The 24,217-nt window shown below is 38.9% G+C and overlaps 1 protein-coding gene across 4 annotated transcripts in view; it reads right to left on the bottom strand.

Annotated features, from left to right (window-relative positions):
• Window positions 1-24,217, bottom strand: part of LOC117291163 (serine/threonine-protein phosphatase 6 regulatory subunit 3-like) — a 39,599-nt gene that overhangs the window by 10,716 nt on the left and 4,666 nt on the right. For 2 of the 4 annotated variants that reach the window (XM_033772719.1, XM_033772717.1), the window contains exons 3-14: window positions 20,519-20,598; window positions 19,922-20,081; window positions 17,992-18,243; window positions 17,250-17,428; window positions 14,230-14,343; window positions 10,085-10,232; window positions 8,840-8,992; window positions 6,599-6,727; window positions 5,528-5,708; window positions 5,024-5,112; window positions 3,952-4,041; window positions 511-608 (exon numbers count right to left, since the gene is read on the bottom strand). In XM_033772719.1, the coding sequence (XP_033628610.1) occupies window positions 511-608; window positions 3,952-4,041; window positions 5,024-5,112; window positions 5,528-5,708; window positions 6,599-6,727; window positions 8,840-8,992; window positions 10,085-10,232; window positions 14,230-14,343; window positions 17,250-17,428; window positions 17,992-18,243; window positions 19,922-20,081; window positions 20,519-20,598 (1,673 nt within the window). The remainder of the gene's footprint in view (window positions 1-510; window positions 609-3,951; window positions 4,042-5,023; window positions 5,113-5,527; window positions 5,709-6,598; window positions 6,728-8,839; window positions 8,993-10,084; window positions 10,233-14,229; window positions 14,344-17,249; window positions 17,429-17,991; window positions 18,244-19,921; window positions 20,082-20,518; window positions 20,599-24,217) is intronic. The other 2 variants (XM_033772718.1, XM_033772720.1) reach the window with 2 other exon arrangements.

Raw genomic sequence — 24,217 nt, forward strand, 5'->3', positions numbered from 1 at the left:
GTGGACACTATTGGTAATTACTCAAAATAATTATTAGCATAAAACCTTACTTGGTAACGAGTTATGGGGAAAGGGGGAAGTGTTGTAGTTTTCGAGAAAGAAGTAGGCCTAATTTTCCACGAATATGATTTCGAGACCTCGAGTTTAGAATTTGAGGTCACGAAATCAAGCATATGAAAGCACACAACTTCGTGTGACAAGGGCGTTTTTCTTTCATTATTATCTCGCAACTTTGACAACCATTTGAGCTCAAATTTTCACAGGTTGGTTATTTTATGCATATGTTGAGATACACCAAGTGAGAAGACTGGTCTTTGACAATTTTTAATAGTGTCCACTGTCTTTAAATGGGTCAGGGTGTGAAAAGGTGGGCCATTATCCAGATGCAACCTCAGGAAAATGAGTAGTGTGAAAAGGGCTTATAGACATATAGAAAGACAGAAAATGGTCTCAACAAAACAGAAGGAAAATAGAGAAAAAAAAATAAAAATGCCATTCTTGGCTTCTTACTTGACATTGTCCTCTTGCTTGGTGAAGTCCTCCTCGGAGAATCCGAACTGGTCAATAAAATGGGACGTCATTTGTTGCATCTGATAATCAGAGAACGCCTGCCGTGTGGCACAGCCAAGGGGAAATGCAACAATGTATGGTGAAGGCACACACACACACACACACAAAAATTACACGCATACCGCTGTTTTTTGAGGGGTGGGTTTTGTTTTGGTTTTTTCTTCAAAGGGAGGGGGGCAGGGTGTTTCTGCACAGACTGGGACACAAACCCCCTTGCTACTTTTTTATGGTGTCAATCGTCAGCTGCATACATGAACATGTTGGTAGCCCAGTAATTTATCATTCAAGATGATCACAGAGTTTCATTCTGCAACTAAAAATTTTGAACCCAATTTTATTAAGGGCCTGTAACAACAATCGATTATTACAGGCCAGCTAAATGTACATGTGACACACACTGAAACAATTTTGAAATGATGGAGATTAGCATTTTTGCATGATATGTATGATGACAGGTTTTAGGGAAAAAGTCACGCCTCTAAAAACACTTCCAAAAGTCAGCTAAAATGTTCTTGTAGTGATCTGATCATGTATTAAGTATGCACGCCACAAATATCTATAAAGGTGTACCAAGGCTCAATTTATTTGGAAAATCCGCAAGACTGCAGGCTTGTTTTTCTTCTTTTTTTCTTTTTTGTATGGGCCAAAAATGTATAAGACCAAACTCAACATGAGAGGAAAAAACAACACAGTTTAACCAGCATTGGTTTGTATGGGTAAGTATTCTTTGATTTTCAACATAATTGGAAATTATTTATCAAACTCATTGTCAACATTTGAACATCAGTGTTGTTTGTAAAAGATATTTTGATTTAAAAAACACAACTACTGCCCTCGTGAGTTTACTGGCCGGATGCTAACACTGGTCTAAGGCCTGTGATCTATTGTTTATTTTGAGCTCTTTATGTGCAATCTTTAATTATAAAGTGTGGAACCACTTCATCATCAACAGTTTTGGATCATGTATACTCAAACGATGAACACCATCTAAATAGGCAGCATGCATTCCATTAAGTTAAAGGGACTCGATGCGATCAGGCCGGTTTGCGGTTAAGTAGACAAGTTTGCGTCAGCCAGAGTGTGCACATGCAATGTAAACCTACAAACAAATTCTAACCAAGTTCTGCCGATAACTTTCCATTTTTTTTGCAAAATGTTTTTTGTCTGCTCTTCCAGCACTCTTTCCTAGCAAACTTTAGATTTGAAAAAAAAAAAAAATCAAAAAGAGATTAATTTGCTCCCGGTTGAAGTTGTGAGAATGTTTGAACCACCATAAAAGTGAAAAATATTATTTCAAGCATTCTAAAGGCTTGAAGTAAGAGATGTTTAGAGTAAATTGCTCATTTACTGGCCCTGGGCTTTCCTTGCCACCCAAACAAAATGAATGAAACCCAAGCCTTTTCTCTAGGGTCAATGTAAATATAAAAGAGAATGTAGTTTTCACCAAAGTTGATGCAAAGGGGGAAAAAAAAAGGAGACACAAAAAACGAGAAGGAAAGTCTTGGCTGAAAGGCTAGATCTGTAGATGTTGTCCCACCCCCAAAGGATTTCCAATACACTCATGTTATTCTTTAATCAGAACGGCAGAGTAGCAAAGTGCAGCATGCAGAGTTTCTTACTATAATATAAAGCAAGCCAACCAAAACACCAGGATTATCAACGTTAAGCTGCTACCGAGCTGCAATCCTGGCGCATCAGTCTGCAAGTATGTGTGCCTTCCCACAAACAAACATTGTTTCAATTTGTTCTCTTTTTTTGTCTGTTCTCGATCCAGATTTCGGCTAAATTTGACCATCAACAGCCAATCTGACTACATCACATCCAATAAATGTGTAGCATGACGGGATGGTCAAATTTAACCCCTCCCCGGACCATCTTTATAAAAACTTAACAAATAAAAATGTTGGGTTTTGAGTTGGAACAAATGGAGATCATGCTGGGTGTAAAAGTCACATGCATTTTGATCATGCATTATTCAAGACCCTGTGAAACCAATACTAATTCTGTGGCGGACATTTTGTCCTTGTCCCTTAGCTACCATAGACAGGGAATGCCCTTATGACTTCCCAACAGCTAAAAGGATTAAAGATACCCAGACCACAACCAGAATTTTTTTGTTTTTCCCCCCCCAAAAAAAAGTTAATTTGTTTGATTTTGAAGACCAATGATCCCTAGCATGACCTCGATTTGTTTCAGCTCAAAATATGCAATCAGAATCTATTCCAAATAATACTCGAATGGGTCACATGATTCCAGCCGCCCATTCACCCCCCATTTCTCTAGCAATGCGAGTATAAACAATTGTTTAGCAATTTGTCAACAAATCAAAATTCACCATTAATGTAGGCAAACAGGAATCCAATACAATTCATTAGGGTCTAATCATTGGAATCCCAGCTACCTTACCAGAATGTATCTATCATGAAAAATAATCTTAGTCTATGACATTTTTGAATGATTTTTGTTTTTTTTGGGAGACTAGATTAGCCATCCCTTGTGGAGTAATTACCAAAAGTACACCCTGCCTTTAACATGTTATTCAGGGCAAATTGAGCCCACAACAAATTCAATGAGTCTGCAAAGGTCATAAATAAACCAAAAGACCGTAAAGCACAATGTCACTGACTGAAAAAATGTTCCAGCACATTAACAAAAAGGTGGAAAGTATTAGTAACAAAATGAAACACAAAGCAATTCCCATCACAAGAAATTGAAAATGTGTTTCCTGTCCAATGCAGTTTGTTAGATCTGAGCATACCCATTCAAAAATGCAAAACAAAACTGTATGTATTTTTTCCCAATGAGGTTACTGACAACATAATACTTGAGCAGCAATTTTTGTTTAAATATCGGAAATGGTGACTGCTAATAAAATAGTGATGTGTTAAATTTAGTTCACTGTTTGTTTCTTATTAAAAAAAACTGATGTTCAATGTATTCACCCACATTACTTAATTTCCACAAACCAAAACGCATTTTCTGCAGTGTGATAATGCTTTCAAAATCTGGCAGAGTGGCTGAAAATGTCACAAGTATTTGCAACTTTAATTCTAGGAATACTTTTAAATGCAAAACAAAGTCATTAAAAATTTGACAATTTCAACATCAAGTAACGCAAAAAAGAAATGTTTTTCTTAACAATTTGTGCACATAACGTTTTAGGTGTAAAATAAGTTTGGGAAAGTTTTAAGAGTGTTTTTTTGTGTGTTTTTTTCTTTCTTTTTTCTTTTTTGCTTGAAATTGCTTCAGCCATCACAGCAAGTTGCACGTTTTGGAGTAACTCTTTGGTAGCATTCCACCATGAAATAATAGTCACCAAGACATGAAACGAACCACCCAGCCTTCATTGTATGAACTGATAAATGAAGCATGACTACATACCTGTTGTACTGCAGTGTCTTTACCAAAGTCTATATTCCCAAAGTCACCATCGTCATCCTCACTAGAGGAATGCAATGGATGCGTACCAACCTAAAAAACAACAAACGCCAACAGAATTATTGTGAATCACTGATTCAGGCATATTTTGTCCTTAGGACAAGGGCAGGAGAACAAGGGCCGCCCAACGTTTATACATGGTGTAGGCTTTAAAGGAACACGTTGCCTTGGATCGGTCGAGTTGGTCTTTGAAAAGCGTTCTGTAACCGTTTGTTGTAAAATGTATATGGTTAGAAAGCTATTGTAAAAGTAGAATACAATGATCTACACAAATATGCCTCGAAATTGCGTGGTTTTCTTTTTACCCTGTCGACTAACACGGTCGGCCATTTATGGGAGTCAAAATTTTGACTCCCATAAATGGCCGACCGTGATAGTTCGCGACGTAAAAGGACCGCCGTGCAATTTCGAGTGATACTTGTGTGGATCATTATATTCTACTTTTACAACATCTTTCTAACCATATGCATTTCATAACAAACCGTTTCAAACGCTTTTAATAGACCAACTCGTCCGATCCAAGGCAACGTGTTCCTTTAATAGACTTTTCAGGCTGTTTTTTTTTAGTGACGACCTTCTGCTCTTCTTTTTTTTCTATCAGATTATTCTCCGTTACACTAGTTTATGAAAGGGTGTCTAGCCGTTGAAACGAGACTAGATTAAAATGGACCAAGGTGTTTTGACAGCATGAGAGCCCCCTCACCTCCAAACAATTGGGAACAAAGAAAAGTTCTTGATTCAAGTGGGCAACAAATGTGCGTTTGTGTGTAGTGTTGTCATTCAGCATATGAATGACTCCCCTAGGGTAGAAATGCGAGACCATTAGTACCATTTGTTTATATTTTTTTTACAACAAACACGCATACACAATAGTTAGGTGTCAAGGGCTTGAGAATACTACCTTTATTCTCTAGGTAGCAGGTTAAATACCATAGTATTGCTAGTATATATCACTTAAGGGAGTATAGCGTTTACAGCTGAGACAAATTCGATACCATCTCATGTAAATACTCACCAAATCTACTGTATTGCGTTTGTTAAGCTCTGACAAACTACCAACGAGGAACAAATTCCATTTTTCTCTATAATCTTCTGGAACATACTCTGCAACAGAAGAAAACATACAAAAAACAAAAGATAAATGAAACTCCATCCTAAACAAAAATCACACATAAAATAAATTAACAATTCGAGAAAACGTTCCAGAGGTCCAACAGACCAGGGCCCAATTTTATAGAGTTGCTCAAACAGAAAATGTACTTTACAAGTTTCTGCTTAGCAGAATTGAGCAGGACACCAGTCACCAATTGTACATGTGTCATAGCAGTTTGGCTGGTAACCTCATTAAGGTAATCACGACTTTTAGTGTCTTAAGCAGCTCAATTTGGGCCAAGTCCGGAGGGGGCCTGTTAGACAAATTCATGTCTTTGCTACTAGGTTTAATTCATCACTCATTGTTTTTGCTTCACTGGTTAAGTTAAAAGTTTAAATAGAAGACACAAACCCAAGATTTGTTTACCTTGAAATAAGGATTTAATCTGTTCACAATTGCAGCCTTTCTCCATCTCGTGGATGACAGTGTTGGTGATGCGGGTCAGGTGACCCATGTACCCTCTCCTAGATCCCCCCTTCTGTTGGGACTGGTCGTTCTCTTCCCATGTATCCAGTATCCTCTGAATCAGCTTGCAGTCTGTGAATAGCTACAGAGGGACGAAGGAAAGAAGCACACATAATTCATCTACATCGTCATATCAAGCAAATGAATGCCAACATTGAGTTGCATATCGTAATGTTTGAGTAGCATTCTCAGGCATGTACACTTCATTTTTGAAAGGGCAAAGGGCATTATTATTATTATTATTATTATTTTCTCCTTAGTAAAGGGCACCATACAGGCCTGGCACCATATCAGGAAGTTGTAAATTTCTACTGGAGCATTTCAAGGGCACAAAGGCATTGACCAGGTGGTATAGAGGCAATTGCCTTGTGGTTAAAGCATCGGTCAGCAACTACATTGGGAAATAGCATGGAGGTAGAACTAGAAATAGGGTCCTAAATACTTCCATGCCGTTAATCGCCGTCAACTCGTTTGATGCCGTCAACTCGCCGTCAACTCCTTCAATATATATTTAAAACGCACAGAAGAGGTATAGAACTAAAAAGTATTAGCTTAAAGAGAAGTTTCATAAGTTTTAGGTTACATTTCGGTATAAAAATTTAAGTTTTTTTCTTTGTGAAAAAATTATCTCTCAGCAGCAAAGCTGTCGGCCAACATCGACAACAGAGGGCACATTCCTGCATTTTGAATAGTCTTGGACAAGACGTTAATGATCGGTACCGCATGGTGTTTTATGTACTGCGCTTCATATAATTTGATCACTGACATCTTGGGTCAAGCCTAATCCATACCTGTAATCTGCGTAGTGGTTGAGAGTTGAAGGTGAGTTGACGACACAAGCAAGATGAAGCGGATTAGTAGGACCGGTGCGTGCATTAATCTTTACGCGCAATCTTGGCCAATACCAATTGGTGTAGCGCCCAGACAAAATTTAACCCTGTGGAAAACCCTGACATAAGTGGCTAGACTTACATGTACTAATAGTGGGTGTTGTGTCTTCCCTTCTTCTGACTCGGTCGGGTTATTTGTCAGAATGGTACTTATAGATTTCTCTACTTCCAAATGTAGAAAGTTATTCCATAGGTACTGAAATAAAAGCTCCTGCAATGAAAACAAACAGATACTTGTACAGTCAACAAAAAACAACAACATATGATAACAGTGGATTAATGCTTGTTTTACAATGGCCGATACTTCCCTATTGTGTGGGCAATGCATTTTTAGGTAAATGGAACCATATTTCATTGCTCTGCTTACCAGAAGCAAATAATCAGCACTTACGGAAACAGGGAATTCCGCGCTTAAGCGTATTTCACGGGTTAGCAGGTTATTTTGGCTTGTGCGCGTGCGTCTCCATGTTACTCAGCACTCTTTGCTTACACAGCTAGCACAGAAATTTGAAAATGCACAGTAAGCGGAGAATGGTGATTCAGGGCTCGAATTTCACGAGGCCAGTGATTTTAGCTTCGGTCCAGTAAACTTTATGCCGAACAAGTCCGGCGGTCTTGTGTTTTTTTTTATGCATACTAATATAGTTACTATTACAAATAATTATATGAAATATATTATCTTTCATTAATCAATGTATTTCAATCTCATTTAAAATAAAAGTTTTTGTTTTACTTGTCGTCAAATTAGTGTTCTGAGCATGCCTGCGGAACGTCAATCCGTCCTTTTTTCACTTGCATCAGGCTGCATACAAGTTTTCCATTCAGTTTACTCATGCCCACACCTTGTACATCTAGTCTCAAACCATTTATGTTTATGCACCCGGGGAGTGAGCGAGCGGGGACGAGGGAGTGATGTGTTGGTACCCGGCGCGGCGGCACACCTTAGTACAGCGATGTTTGTTTACCACTGACCATGTGTAAAGTCTGATACCTTACAAAGGAGTGTTGAATTTGCATTAAGAAGGTCTGGTTGCATTACCACACATCCCTGTGTTGCATGGATTAAAAGTAAGGTCTTGTTGCCAAACGTATTGCTAAGTATGGCTACCAACAGTGATGAGCTTCTGACTACTGCTGTCAAATTTTTGGTCAATCTTTTTATGACGATCTTTTTATGAATGCTGCACGTTGCAGTGTTTTGTTGGTGATTTGCCTGTCAAATCGGAATTTTTTTTTTGAGGCGGCGAGAATGACGTGAAGTAGGAATATGGAACTTTATTGATTGGGTTTCACAGCAAAAAAAAAGCCTCCTAAGGGATGAAAAAGGCCTGCTGTTCTATCGTGTTAACTTTTTTTTTTCTAACAAAATTTTGGTATTGTAAAAAATTTTCCGGTCCAGTAAAAATTCTGAGCAACAAGCCCTGCGGTCTTGTGGATTTTTTCCCCAAATTCGAGCCCTGCTGATTGTAAGGGCAGAACTTGGCAGTAAGCAGAGCCATGAAATTGGGCCCCAGTGGTTAGTTTACACACTACTGGAATATTTCAAGGGGGCACCAAAACAAGGACCAGGGTCAAGGAGGCAAAAGTCTCTGCTGCTTCTGCGAAGCATCACGCCTGATGTCTATTTAGTTTCTGACGGTTTAACAATTATGTGTGTTGCTGTTGATTGCCAAGCATTCTTTTTTTGGTCGGGGGGAGGGGGGAGGCGGGGGGCTACTCTACAGACATAATGAAGTCATGTTCACATGAAGCAGTGCAATGTTAAATCACTGGTGTCAATGACATGGGTGTATAGACTGAGCATAGAACCAACTGTGGTACAATGGTATGGTATCAGCCTCCTACGCTGCATAAACCGTTTGTGGTATCAGGCTGCAACATCAAACCACGGCACCTGCTTAATGTGTCCACCGTTAATCAGTCTTAATGAAACACATTTGTGACTCTTGTACATTGTCACAATCTTGAAGAATCTCTTGGCACTATCTTCTTCCTTCTTACCATCTTGGCTCAATCCTCAAATCCATCTGCACCAAGAAGCATCAAGGTCCAGAACTTTTTTGTGTGAGGGCGAGATGGGTTTTTTTTTTATGAGAGAAACAATGTCTTATTTACGATTTTCCAGTGGAAGTGCCCTATGCAAAATTAAATTGGCCTTGCCCTCTCCAAGATGAAATTCCAGGCCTACAATTACTTGTAAAACTGGCCGCTTTTACATCGAGCGATGTCAAGTCAGAACTATCCTTACCAGATAATTTTGACCGATTCCGTGGCGGGGACAAAAGAGAGCAAAAGGCTGAGGGTGAATTATCAATATACATACCCATAGCGATTTGATTGTTCCCAATTTGGACAGCTCTGTGTTGATAGACTGGGTATTGGTGACGAGCAACGCTGCGATGAGTTTACACACTTGAAGACGAACTGCTCCGAACGGTGGGGCTAGTTTACCAACCGTGGTCGGCATAGGTTCTTGCTGTTGTTGCAAAAGGGAGAAACAAGTCAAGTTTTTTTAATAACAGTAACAATAAGTGTGGCTTCTTTTTATAGCGTTTATATCCGTCACTCAAGGCGCTTTAACATTGAGTATTTTCCTGTATGGAATGTGGGACTAAATTTGACTTTACATAGCACCATGTAATGGTTAACAAGGTGCTACGACCCAAGTTTTGTAAACCAGTAAAATGATGGAGTTGCTAGCACGGGACATTAAAGTAGGGTCTATTTCGACAACAATAAACCATTAAATCTTTCCACTATGCAGGACTTTCCAATCTTACTTTATTATGCACTACCATAAACACACCGGTAACGACTATTATTAAAGACATGGAACATTTTTGTTTCACAAAGGATGCCCTTTGCAGAGAACACACTCTGAAGCTACCTAATGTTATTAGTATTGGTCTTCAAATCAATTCACCAAGGCCCCTTTTTTTCACTGCGTAATTAAATGTCATCACGCCTCACTTCCTCCATACAATTTTCATCAGTAAAAGAATCAAAACAGCTCCTTGGAAGGTTTGACAGGATTGAATTATTCTGTTGCCAAAAAGTTGGAGGGTTCAGATAGGTTTAGAATTATCAAATGGGAGAAAATAACACAAATTTGTATTCAAGCAGAATGGGGTACGAAAAGCATTTCCAAAACAGAACTGCCAACATTTGCATCTTGCAATCAGGGAGATTTTGTGTACAATCATGGAGTTATTTAGAGTTACGTTCAATATCGGGCTATGGGGGAACTGGGGTCTATTTCACAAAGATAGCCCTAACTTAGGACTAGTCCTTGGAGTTATTAAAAACTTAAGGCTAGTCCTAAGTTAGGACAAGTAACTCTTCGTAACTCGAGATAAGACTAGTCTTAACTCCTTGTGGAGATAAGACTAGTCTTAACTCCTGGTGAAACCTAACTCAGTCTCCTTAATCAGGGATATTTTCCTCTTCTTTTTCATCAGACTGTGGCAAGATTTGTTTGTTTTCAAGGAACCTTTTGCAAAATCGGGGAAAAGTTGGCAACTCTGCTCAAAAGGGGGTTAGGTGTGAATAATCGGTAGGTGGAACATACTTCTGGAGGGTCAGTTAGTAACTGATGAAGCTCAGTCAACTGAGGTATTACAGCCTTCAGGGTTCCGCTGACACCGTGGGCCAGCCTCTCCGCGTCCAGGGCGGTCATCTGCTCTTGTCCCTCGGGCCTAAAGAAAGACAAGACCATGCTGGTGACGGGAGAAGCAAAAGAAGTGAAGCTTGAAAAAGACGGGTGACAACACAACAGCACAGCAACATGTGCAAGCTAAACTTCCATGGGTCCCCTACTTTTTCTGTCCATGCTTTTTGTTTCGTCCAAATTTTGTTTTTGGAGGAAATGTTTACGATCCTCTGCTTTCATTCTTGACCAACACAAATTGACTGGTTTGTTTGTTTGTTAGTTGTGGTGTTTGCTTATTTGTTTATTTATTTAATTGATCTTCCCGCCAAGGGAACTCGGCAAACTCCCACAAGGGTATATGAACGCCAAGCCGGCAATGGCCAATCTCTTTCATACAAACATTGGTTTAACGTCTATGATTATGAATTGCACAAATCAAGAAATTGTGATTCAGTAACAAGAAGACAATGTTATTCTAGCATTCATTCTGAAATCAGCGGTTAGCTTGGTACATGTAGGATATGAACCTGCCACCTAGTGATTGTAAGTACTGCAGTCTAACCACTAAACCACAGTTTGATCCATCTTAATATATTTGTTTGCATTCTAATAAAATCCACATTTTAATTCTGAAAGCAATGATAAAGAAATTGTGGCTTTACAGGCCAACTGCTTGTTCTGAAAATTTGTCCCGGCCAATACTTTCTCGATTGCAATTTGTAGAAAGCTGGGATTCAAACAGCAAAAGACAGAAAAAGTAAAGAACACTTATAAGCAGGAAGAAATGGGGTATTTGTTATCTATAAATAGCAAACAGGTGGGCTTACAAGTGACACAACAATGGGAGTCCAGCGATTTGGGTGGGGTGTATAGGGTGTGGTCTATAGGGTGGGGTCTACAGGACACCTATTACAGTATCAACACAACATTTGCAAACAAGTCACTCCGAAAAACATTGACACACATTTACAGTACTCAGTTTTCTAAGTAAAGACTTCATGTATGAAAGTAAAAATTTGGTTGGGGTCCATCTTTCTCTTTTGAAACTTAAAGACTTTGACGTTATTCTGTCTACCGTATTGTGTGTCACTTGTAACCCTACCTTAAATGTGCAAAATTATATTGAAGCCAGCATGTTGCTGATGAATGCCCAGTATTTAGTGTAGTGAGATATGAGCATTTGTAATTTACGTTTAGTCTTGGCTTCTTCCTACACAAGGATACTCTTGACTATTGATTAAACAACAAAGTTTACAATAATTTGGCAACATCGACTCGATGGTTGGCGCTTCGTTTTATGGCAAAGCAAGGGCACCAAGGTATTTTCTCCTTAGATAAGGGCACCTCTATGAGGAAACTGTAAATTTATATTTAAACATTTCAAGGGGCACCAAGGCTGTGACCAGAGGCATGGAGGCAATTGCCCAAATGCTTTTCTCAGAGTGCTGATGTTTTACACCCCGCTTCACTGAGCTAGTGATTAGTAAGCCTAGGTGCTACACTTCATTCCACGAACTTTTCAACCTGAACGGTTTTTACCAAAACTAAACCATTATGAAAGGCGCAAACACACAGTTAAAGGCAGTGGACACTATTGGTAATTATTAAAAACAATTATTAGCATGAAACCCTACTTGGTAACGATTAATGGGGAGCTGTTTATAGTATAAAATGTTGAGAGAAACCGCTCCCTCTGAAGTAACGTAGTTTTTTCAAGAAAGTAATTTTCCACAAATTTGATTTTGAGACCTCAGAATTAGGTTTTGAGGGCTTGAAATCAAGCATCTGAAAGCACACAACTTCGTGAGACAAGGGTGTTTTTTCTTTCATTATTATCTCGCAACTTCGACGATAAATGGAGTTCAAATTTTCACAGGTTTGTTATTTTGTGCATATGTTGAGATACACCAAGTGAGAAGACTGGTCTTTGACAATTACCAATAGTGTCCAATGACTTTAACAGGAACACATAACCATCAAATATCCTGACAAATAACAACAGCAGAAATATTAAAGGCTGGTGAATGCATTTTGCAATAAGCATTTAAGACTGGCATTCCCCCCCCAAAAAAAAAAAAAACCCAGACAAAGTTTGCAATGAGTTGGCAACTCAAAACTCAGTCAGTCGGTCGGTGAGTTTTATGTTCAAGTAGTTGCCAAAGTCAGAGACTACCTTTGGAAGGCAGAAATCAAGGTGTGTCTTATTTAGTGCATTATTGTAGGCAGGATGTTGTCTATCACCACTGGAAAGGCACTACACATGCCACACCAAATTGGCTACTTCCCAAACCTAATTTTACATGTACAACCAAGGGATCTTGTGAAAGTAGCGAAGGGATTAAAACAGATTTGAAATTCGGGCAATCATGGTTTCCATCATCAATTTAAGCCATCATTGTTTGCTATCAAATTTGGAATAAGCGCTATATAAGTAAGGTTATTATTATTATTATTTGCTACATTTGTACGTGAAATTACCCATTCATTTTTGTTTATTTATGTAGATGATGTAACAAGCAATTTATATTGCAAGAAGCTTTATAGTGAGTAGGCATTGATGTATTTATATGGAAGGCAGTGAATCACCCACTCTGGCAAAATTGTGGACAATGAAAAGCACTTATATCAGCTTATGCCATTTATTTCTGCTTAAAATTCATGTTAATAATGATTGGCGCAGAGCTGAGCACGGTTATTATCCATAAATGTATTTGAGTCACTAGAAACTCGGCCAAAGAATGAGCAATTATTACATGGAATTTTTGTTTCTAATAAATTACTTTTTGTGACAAAAGGTAATTGTTGAAAATGCGTCATGGACTAAATTGATGTCAACTATGCATTCTCACTTCAAGCACAAGTTCCAAATATTTAACTTGGTAAATTTAGCTTCCTATAACTAGAAAAAACTTTGTAAAACAAAACACGAAAGCGAAATAGTGTTCAAGGGTTGTGGTTGGGAAATTTTTGTGAGAACAGATCTCTTTTCCTGGATGTAACCAATGGAACCACAGATGGAACTGTAGAACCAAGGTTGGACCAAAAGTATTTAGGGGGTTCCCCTAAGTGGGATATTTCAAAGTTTGTTCGTATATTTGGAGATATACTTCCTGATACTGTACATCCTTCAAGGAAGCAAGGATAATTTGGGCCCAATTTCATAGAGCTGCTTACTGCCGAATTCTTCGCTTACGATCGCGATTCCCCGTTTATGTGCAAGCAACGAATTTCTGCGCTAGCCTTGTAAGCATAGAATGCCTAGAAACATGAAGTACGCACGCGCACAAGCCAAAATTCGCTGCTAACCCGTGAAATATGCTTGCCGTAAGCACAGAATTCCCTGCTTCCGTAAGTGTCAATTCTGTGCTTATGGTAAGCAGAGCCATAAAATTGGCCCCAGGTCACAAGCATCGTCCGAAAATATACCTGAGGGGTACGTGTACAACATCAATATCTTTGCATGGGAGATACGTATACGTCACATGCTCAAAATTAATCCAAAATACTAAACGTAACACTGGCAAAATTATCAAAACAATAAAAACAAATTGAAAGAAAAACATGAATAGTAATAACTGAAGAACTTTGCTAACAGTCCCAAAACACAAAGCGAGTGACGAAAGCATCAAACAAACTAAAACACTCAAATGTAAACTTCAAAGAGAGCCCAATTTCATTGAGCTGCTTAAACACAAACAGTAGCCAAGCACAACAAAATTGTGATAACCAGAATGAGGTTACCAGCTGAAATAGTGTATTATGTCAAATGTACCACCCGGTATCCTGTCAATTTTTGCTACGCAGAAAGTTGTAAGCAATATTTTCTGCTTAAGCAGCTTCATGAAATTGGGCGTAGTTGACACGCATGGACTTTCATTGTAAGGGAGGGCAAGGCCATCTTCATTTTGCATAAGGGCGCATCCATCTCAAAGTCAATGAAGAAGCACCAAGGCAAAGACCAGGGCAACGGAGACCATGCCCTCCATGTATTCCAGGCCTGATGTGGGTTGGGTGATCTCGGTAAAAGCACCCACCAAACGAAACCAAACATGATGGGAACTTACCCTTGCTTCTTGAACTCCAACAAGGCAAGCAGAACACTTACGCCGTTCACTAGTGCTGATTTAGATTTCTTCCCATGAAACATGTGCTCTAATAACTCAGCTACAGTTTCTTGCCTAGTGAAAGAGAAAAATACAAAATAGATAATAAAATACAAGCTATTTAAGACATTCAGAATATTTTAGTATAAATTTATAAACACATAATTTTTAGAAGAGACTTTCTTTATCTCTCTCAAAGGTCAACAGATATTTTAAGCAATCGCAAACATATTTTGATGATACATTCTATTCACATTTTTGTTCGCAAAAAATCGTTTAAGGCCTGACGTTTTGACCTAGCAGAGTCTTTCTGTTGCTTTTGCTTGTTTATGACATTGCTATTTTCTGGAATGGCCATAAAACCCATCCAAGCTTGGAGATAATTTTTTTTTTTTTTTCCTGATCCTTTTGTGGTCTGATTAGTGAAAGTGCACCGTCATCATTCTCAGTTTCTTTTAGAAGTAATTTTTTTAAAAAGCAAGAAATACAAAGGTCAACTCAAGTACAGCAAACTTTTCTACCTCACATTTCCAACAAATACTGCTGTTTTGGGTCATCGTAAGGACAAGGGTAAACCGAGAGCCACTGATGAAAATAAAACGATGACAAACAGAGCTGTGGTCTCTTTCCCCTAAACAGTCTAACAACTTTCACTATTGATAACTGACATAACCACTGACATGTCTAGAAATCGCAGCAATCAAATTCATTCTTTCCTTAGGGGAGTTCTTTGGGGATTGAAGTGAACTAACGTAGGGTAGCATTTTTATCCGAAGAAATATGAAGGAATCATCTTAACGACAAGTTAGTCAAAATATCAATATGTGTCTGCTGTTTATAGAGGAATGTCCGTTTCTTAGTCATTATATTTAAGAGAAAAAAGAATCAGTTATATTTATCTCAACAGGGATGACTGCATGTATCCCTAAGGCTGAATATTTATTTTAGAAATTCAAAATTTAAGACATTTAAAAGTCTCACAAACTAATGCCACAATTTACCTTTTTAACAGTATTTCAATATCTTTTTAAACAAAATAAATTTACCAACATGTGTAACACTTTAAAAAAGAGTCCACTGTTTACTTGTGTGTAGCTTGCGTCAATCGCAGCGGTAACAAACTTGCGCATGTGCAAAGTTGGAAAACAAAGTGACTGCTAATTGAATGGGACTGGATCTTCCTTGAGCTATGGCTGTTGGCTGCAGCTATGGCCAATCACTGCAGCTACTGCTACTGGCTGTAGCTATAACTGTTGACTGCACCTATTGCCGTTAGCTGCAGATCATATTCGTATCAAGCACTTGTCAACACCTGTAACCAAGAGGTTTATCCCTTTCACAACATAACGTGAATTATCACAAGTAGCACTCTAGTAGGGAGATCAGGTTTGAGTGCTTTTGGAGGGAATGATTGTCAAGACCGGGCATGTTAACATTAGGACTGACTACCACAGCCTCCATGACTGGACAGTGTTAGGTCTCCTGACAATATCAGCAGGCTGAGGGAATGATTATCCAGCCCAGCATGTCAACATTAGGACTGACTACCACAGCCTCCATGACTGGACAGTGTTAGGTCTCCTGACAATATCACTATCAGCGTGCATCTTATGTACGAAGCAATTATCACACACAAGGGTAGAGTTGACTCTTAGACCTGACATCACAGGCTTGGAGGGGGGGGGGGGGGGGGGAGCAGAGTATCCAGAAGTCACGTCCAGATTTGTCATGGGACATGTGAGTCCGTTTGAGGAAGGGGGGTCTTTCCTGTAGGGTGGGACGAGCTGGAAGCAGTGGCCATTTAAGGGTGTACAAAACCTTAAGCAAGGTCAATGCTTTAATATAAAATGGCCATGCCAATTAGTTTAGGATGTCACAGGCTTTGACTTTCCTTGAAGGCGCTTATTCTTCTTGTCAAGGCTGATCCTATTTTAGATATCTCTGGTACTTTTTGCAATACGTCCCTCATGATGCTTTTCACGTATGGAACATATCTAAGATTATATTCACTTGTTAGCTTTAGCAATATCAAAGTTTTGATAGCACTTCTCTTCACAGTTAGAAAAAGGGGACATTTATTTTCTAATTGTCATATATTTTTTAACAGATGTTGTTCTCACCACACATTACAGTGTAAAGTTGTAAATCTCGACTGGCAATGAAAGTTTTCTCTTAAGTGCACAATTTTGCGCCATGTGTCGACACAAATTAAAACGCTTGACGGCAAAGCCCAAGTTGCCGTAAAGATGGCATTCTATCGGGATTTATCTATAGTATTTTATACTAGGGTGTAGCTATTATTAACTTAGGGTTAAGCTTTAGAAAGTCACACAATCCAATATGTCGTTTTGTTAAATGTTGCCTTCGATTGGCCCTTTTATATCTAATCTAACATGGCCTTATGCAATGTAGTAATAACATGTCACATGCGACTAGCAAACTTTTCAATCCGTTTAAAAATAACACCAGGTCTCTCAAAACAGTCCTCTCTAGAGACGAACTAACCAGGTTGCCTTCTGAAAATGTAGAGTATCAAATGGAATGTGACAATCTTACGTCTGAAAGTCATATCTGCTCTACGCACAGCGCGTAAAGTACATCTCTGAGTCATTAAGGCGCCTTTATTAATGGTAACAAATTGCGTCCACCGACCTCATTACTTAACCAAAGCAAGGTTAGTTATGTTCCGCCTGTATACAGTGAATATGTGAGTACCGGCAATACAAACGAACTCAACTTGTCTGATGTTGTAGGTAGCAAGAATGAAAAAAAAACAAAAAAACTTTTCTAACATTGCAATAAAGAGAACTTATTTCACCAAGGTTGGTGAGTAGTGACAATAAAAGGAACCACTTTCTAATCTTGTAAGAAATGACGATAAAGAGTAACTAATGTTGCGAGTAGTGATAATAAAAAGGAAATGACTACAAAAGAAAAATCACTTTTCTACGTTGTGAGTAGGGACTAAAAAAAGCACTCACTTTTCTAATGTTGCGAGTAGCGGGTCGTTCTCAGCGCACTCCTGCAGCTGAGACATGTGTTCTCTTGTGATACGAACGATGTCGCAGAGCGTCTGCGCTGCGTTGCTGTGCTTGTCGTCAGCCTCTTCGGGGTCGATAAGATCCACTAAACGTTGGATGAACTTCTGCTCGTTCAGCCACTGTGGCAATAAGATGCAAACAAAAATAAGATTAAGACATATTGGACTCAAGCCAAGATGAGGTCTGTGCTCGAGACAGAGATGTAGAAGAGATCGACCAAGAAGTCCGAGGCCAAGACAATGAAAGTTTGGTTTCCAGACCAGGACCACTCTCGACAGCTACAACACTGGTACACATTCCAAAGACAAAGACCTCCAGGGCTGTATTTGACACGCTCAAAAAGCGCCCTTACCAAGTTCAAAGGAAGACCTGTCATTGGCTAAGCAATTCATGAGCCCGATACACACATGATCATTTTCATTGTTTTTTATCTATTTCTTCAGCGATGGCATCTATGCAAGGAGTCTACACAAATCTGGGCCCAGTTTCATGAATCTGCTTAAGCACAAAAGCAGCTTAGCACTACAAAACTGTACTTACCGCAATAAGGTTACCAGCCAAACTATCATGTCACATGTATAACTTGCGACTGGTATCCTGCTTATTTCTGCTTGGCAGACAACTGTTAAGCAATATTTTCTGCTTAAGTGACTACCATGAAACTGGGCCCTGTGATATTTACCTCTAAGAATTCCTGTCGAACTTCCCTACTCTCTATACATGTGATGAGCCTTAGAAGGAGATCCATGATGGCCGATGTGCCTAAGTGGTTCAGGATGATACCTATAGAGTTGTCTTTACTCTTGAGATGGTCGATGACAACTTCGGGTCGCCTCACCAGAAGGGTGCCGATGGTTTTACTGAAGAAGCTGGCCAGTAGAGGGTTAAGAGGGGGCTGGGGGTTCAGGAAAGCCCAGAGTGCTGTCATCGCCGACTGTAAAACAAATTCATTAAAAAAAAAAAACTTGAACAATCATCAACAGTGCGCCAAATGATAATATTGGATACTGATCAGCCTCTCTACCATGGGCAGCATGCTGTATCCATACCTCGTCATTAACCCCTGTACGGATAAACAACACTGATTGGCTCCTCATAGTGACTAAATTGCCTACACACTTGTTAAAAACTTTTGAGCACTGCTATGGCGCATGAAGGGCACATATAAGAACGCTCAAAGTGCGCTTGTCAAATTGAAACATTTGATGCAATTTCTACATGGTTCTTAATAGATGTTAAATTTGCATCGGGGATAAAGAATATTAATTTTGGTTTTTACCCATACACATGGTTCTTGCAATGAATCTCAATAATTTTTAGATTTTGCTTCTTACTGTTTCATTATTTTTGTGTGTTGCATTAGGAGGGTGCACAGTGTTCTCCACAGACTTTTTTTTTTAGGAGGGCGGCATGACGTTATCAAAATGGCGCCTGTCAATATGACGTAATCAAAATGGCGCCCATTTTGATATGACGTCAGCGGACGTGAAATTAACAAATGCTTGAGAAAACCATTTTCTTAAAATAGTGTATTAACCCCTGGGCCCGACGACGCTACCTATTGATTGACATCCATTTCGGTCGGAACAACCTTATTTTAAAAACTAAATCAAAACTACAATGTTATACATTTTGCTTTGTGCGGCGCGCGGATAACCTCAAAGGGATGATCGGCATGCCGCACTTCGGAATATAGAAAGCGGGTGATCGGACGGCCTTCGTGTCCAATTTTCAAAATGAAAAAAAAAAAAAAAAAAAAAAAAACACACATTTTTGAACGATCTTATCCCCAAACTATGGCCCTAATTAGTACTTTTTCCATCCAAAACCATTTTCATGAATTAGTGATTAGTGGTTCCGTCGTTAAGAACTTGGTTTGCAATCGACATTCAACGATCGGTCACGCACCGAACAATTTATTTATCAATGAACTTTGCCCCACATCGCGCACGCCCTCAATGGGCGAAAGTCGACATGTTTGAATATGCTTCGAGGCTGTACATGTACATTGTACCATTCTGTACATGCGTGCAGCACACTACTATGTGGCAATTCTTTCTCAGTTTGTGAACGTGCGTATTGTGTGGAGTCTATCAACGGCCAATCACAGCATGCGGACTGTTTATGCACTGTGCATGCAGTGGGTATTTCCATGCTAGTGACGACGTCGACGGTGTGCGTGGTGTGTGCATGGTTGGTTGATGCACTCGGCTTACTAACCATGTGGCCGTGTGTACATCGCATTTAACGTTTGTTTACGATCGCATTTCTGATGCTGTAGTTTTGAAGTCGGTTTTGGCTTGTCAGGTACTCGTTTGATCTTATTAAATGCAGTCTAAAAATAGTCTCTTTGTCCTGCTTTGGGCAGGGCGGCCAATAATTTTAGCAGGGCGGCCAACTCTTTGGCAGGGCGGCCTAAATCTTAGGAGGGCAGCCCGCCCTCCCAGCTTACGTGTGTGGAGAACACTGACGGTGCATACAGCCGTTTTTGGGACTTTGGAAACTTACTGTTGATCATTGATCGGGGCGAGGTTTAGAGGACGAGTCCCCAAGGTAAGGGTTGAGTAACCATCGAGTAACCATTGAGTAACTATGGCATTCCTCCCACTCACCTCGGTATCAGCGAGTTTATCACTGATGGCACCAACGTCTGATGTGAGTAACTCACAAGCCATATTTGGATGTCTATATTGAAGCTGTTCCTCCATGTCACCCGATGGTTCCTTGGTGATCAGGCCAACCAACTCGTCCATGATGTCTGTTCGGACGAGGCTAAATAGCAAGGAAGAGAATGAGGAATGTTTAATATTCATAATAATAATAATAATAATAATAATAGTAGCTTCTTCTATAGCGCGTATATCCGTCACTCAATAACGCTCAATGCGCTTTAAAATGACAGTAATTTCCTGCAAGGTATGTGGGACTACATTTGAATTATGAGACCAACTCCTTTTACTGACAGTAATTTTTTTTGGGGGGCGAACAAATTCAGTTAAGCGACTCAGTGTTAGTGCTAAGCAGTTAAGAGTATATATACAGGCATGCAACTGTAGCTTAAAAAAAAAAAGAGGAAATAACAAAATTTCAGTGATTTTGTTAAGTATTTTTCCATTTTGAATGAGAGTTAAAAATAATGAGAGTTACAAAAAAAGAGAAAAAGTTGCACGCCTGTTCATAGCATTGGGGATCATGGTTCTTCTACTCACAAATCGATCAGCTTCTTGTTTTGTGCTTTACATTCTTGCAAGATGTCATCCTCATCAAGGAGCTCCAGTAGAGTAACATCCTGAGAAAAAATAACAACATAATAATATTATACTCGTATAGCACAACATATCGACCTTACCAGTAGGTGTTCAAGACGCGACAAAATGGAACAAAATACAATAATAATAATTATAATAATTGTGGCTTCTTATATAGCGCACATGTCCGTGACGCTCCTGGCGCTGCAACATACAGTATTTTCTATAAGATGTGGGACTACGTTTGAATTATGAGAACTAATACTGATAGCACCATCATCATAGCAAACCTCTAGAAAGATGTATTGGACATTAATTTAATTTAATTTCATTCTGTATGAAGGCATGGCAAAATACCTGTAACACTGGTATCTTCAACTAAACTATTAAAATTAGAATAGTCAACACAACTCAACTGAGTGTGTGATGGTGGGGGGGGGGGTCCTCTGTACATCTGTAAGGTCATGAGAATCCAGATCGGTGTTTCCCTCAGTGGTACAAGACGGTCATTTAACATTTAACAAAGTCATTATCACTATTTAAGCTCGCTTCAAAGATCTGTGACAAAGGGGGAAACAACAGTTCATTCTGTATTTCAAGATTTGTCATTGTTCCCTCTTGTCACAGCAAAGTCACCAGCGAATGGAATCACTGTTTTAACCTACACTGTTTCCAGATGATAAGCTACCCAAAACATCTTAAATCCACAAGGAATATCTTCACTTGTTAATTTTTTTTAGTTTAGAATTAGACTAGTAGGCCTATTGATCAATAGGGATTAATTATTTAAACTCTGCCCAACTCTCTCTCTCTCCAGAGGAAAAAAAGTCATCCACCTCCGACATATTGACATACTGAGAGAGGTCTCTGCACTCTGATACACTACACAACCTTTTCCCCACTGTTCACCCAAGCACACATAATAATATTGTACATTTTATCATGCGAGTCATAGAGTCTTAATTAAGCAATCTCTCAAATGGGTTAAGCTGTACTCTTTTCAAAGAACTTACTCAGTTTAAAACAGTAGGTTTTCCATAGTGACCATCAAACTGTTTATTTCTCTGTTACCAAAACAACCCCGAACCCATCAAAATCAAACTGCATGTTTTGTTTGATTATGTTGTACTGCGGACAGGCATAAGCATACAGGCCTGGTATTACACAGCCTCTGCTGCCCCTACTCTTTGTTTTTTCATACCCTCAAAAAAATTCCCACAGACTGTTAGATTTTCAAATGGAAGTGTTTTTTTGGAAAATGCATCATTTTTTATTTTATTTTTTTATTTAAATGAGAAAATAGAATTAGCTGTTGCAAACAACTTACCAACCAAATGGACTGAGGGTATAAATGCAAAAAATAGATAATGGCCTGACGTTTCGACCCTAGCAGGGTCTTTCGACCCTAGCAGAGCCTTTGAGATAGACTCTGCTAGGGTCGAAACGTCAGGCCATTAACTATTTTTTTAATTTTTTTTATTTATTGACATAATTTTGTAACTCAAACATGCAAAAGTTTGTTTTATTTCAGAAAACAAACAGCATCAAGTTATCCCAGTGCTTACATTGAGTACAATATAAAATGACTGCCCTTTAAAGGATAAGGCCACAGATGTCTACGCTTTTTATAATCCAGATTTTAAGGAGATTGAATATCAGCTAAGTGGCTTAAGACAGATTGTATCACTGTCACAGCCAAGGATTTACAAGGGGGGATGCAGGGCTGAGGTAGGCCCCTGGTCATTGCCTTGGTACCCCTTGAAATGTTCTGATAGAATCTTACAATTTACTCAGAATGGAGGTGCCCTTTACCAAGGAGAAAGATCCTTGGTGCCCTTGCCCTTTCAAGAACAAGCATCAGGTTCGGGGATAAATTTATAAATGTAATATTTACTTTATTCTAACAGATTTCTTAAAATTCCAGAAACCTCATTTGAGCGTGCCTGTATACAAAATTTGGGAATAAATTACTTGTAGTTTAATATTTTAGTGGTCCATTAAATGTATTCGTATCATATAACCAACTGTTTTTAAATCAAAACTATACGTAATTAAACTAAGCTGAAGCCCGGTTCATACTTCCTGCGAATGCAAATTCAATACAAATGTTGACGTCACAACGGATAATTTGCATCAGTTGAAATGTGCTCAACTCCTGCAAAACATTTGCAGCGGAAACAGGGCTGTGACGTCAAAATTCCTATTGCATTCGCATTGGCAGGAAGTTGAACATAACAAAAACAGAGCAATTAACAGGAAACAAACAATTCAACCTCCACACAAAAATAACAAGAATTGCAATGCTCATTAAGGACCATCACGAACTGGAAAGTGCAGTTAACTTTGCTTCTTATTACCTTACCACCATTGAAGTTGTACTTTGGACTGGTTGATGAGAAATGTACATTATATTAATACTGAACTTTGTACAGAAGGAAGAACAAAAAAGTGGAATATGATTGATAAGAAAGAAAGCAGAGTATTTACTCAACCAGTCCAGTATCTACAAACACAACTATGGTCTGATATTTCATACAGGTACAGTACATAAAGTACACGTACATGTAGCTCAGGTTCTCCATGCTTGCTGGTCAATGATCGGGCCAACTTTCAAAATGTCTTGCGTTGGTACGTGTACATGTACCTCCCCAAAAGTTTTCTCTAACACTTAAAGGTTTTCCAATGCAAGTTTAATTCAAAATTAAAATGACCTTGCCCCTAATACAGGTCTGAAACAAATCTACGACCCTAACTTTAAATTCAGTTTGGAAGTATTCTTTTGATCTTTGGACCGAGGTAAATATTGAATGTAATTTAATTTGTAATTAAGTGACTACATGGGTGTCCTCATCGAGGTCTATGAGTCCCTGCTCGCCTTTTGGTACCAAGCATGGAAGTCACAAATGATCAGGGCCCAAATGCATAAAGCTGTTATTAAGCAGAAAATACTGCCCAACAAATTCATTTGCTTAGTAAAAATTGGGCACCAGTCACAAGAATGTAAACGTAATGTTATTTTGGCTGGTAACCAGTTTCTGTAAAGCGATACTTTTCTGTGCTAAGCAAGTTTTTGTGCTGACAGTCTTTATGAAATTGGGCCCAGGTTGATGGTATGTGGTCTGCCACACTGACACATTCATGCTGAATGGTCCGTCATATTTCGAACTAGTACAGTAAAAGTACGTACATGTATGTAACTCCTAGTGTAGATGTAATATTTGTTGATAATAACACATTACCCTGAGTAGGCCTAGCCCTACTACAATAACATTTCATGTTCTATAATCTCTATGAGACATCATAAGGGAAGTTACATTTGAAGTTGTTTACACAGAATCAACCAAATGTCTGAATCAATGCAAATAGTTTTTCACTTATCAAAAAACTTTGTTATGTTAAGCAGGCGGTTTTTCTTCATTTTTAAAATAGCACAAGGCTTTTTGGAGGAAATATGATACAGCTATTAGTCACCAAGCATTCCAAAAAGGATTTACTCAATTATAATTAACATAATTAACCATTTCCTGAATGAACGCCGGGCGTGCGACTTGGCATGTTCCACAAAGTTACTGTAGAGGTTTACATCTAGTCTTGTTTTATGAATGACCCAAACATGAAATATTTTTTCTGTGAGTGTTACATGAAGTGCATCACTCATGA

The sequence above is a fragment of the Asterias rubens genome, chromosome 6, assembly GCF_902459465.1.
Source record: "Asterias rubens chromosome 6, eAstRub1.3, whole genome shotgun sequence".
Lineage (NCBI taxonomy): Eukaryota > Metazoa > Echinodermata > Asteroidea > Forcipulatida > Asteriidae > Asterias > Asterias rubens.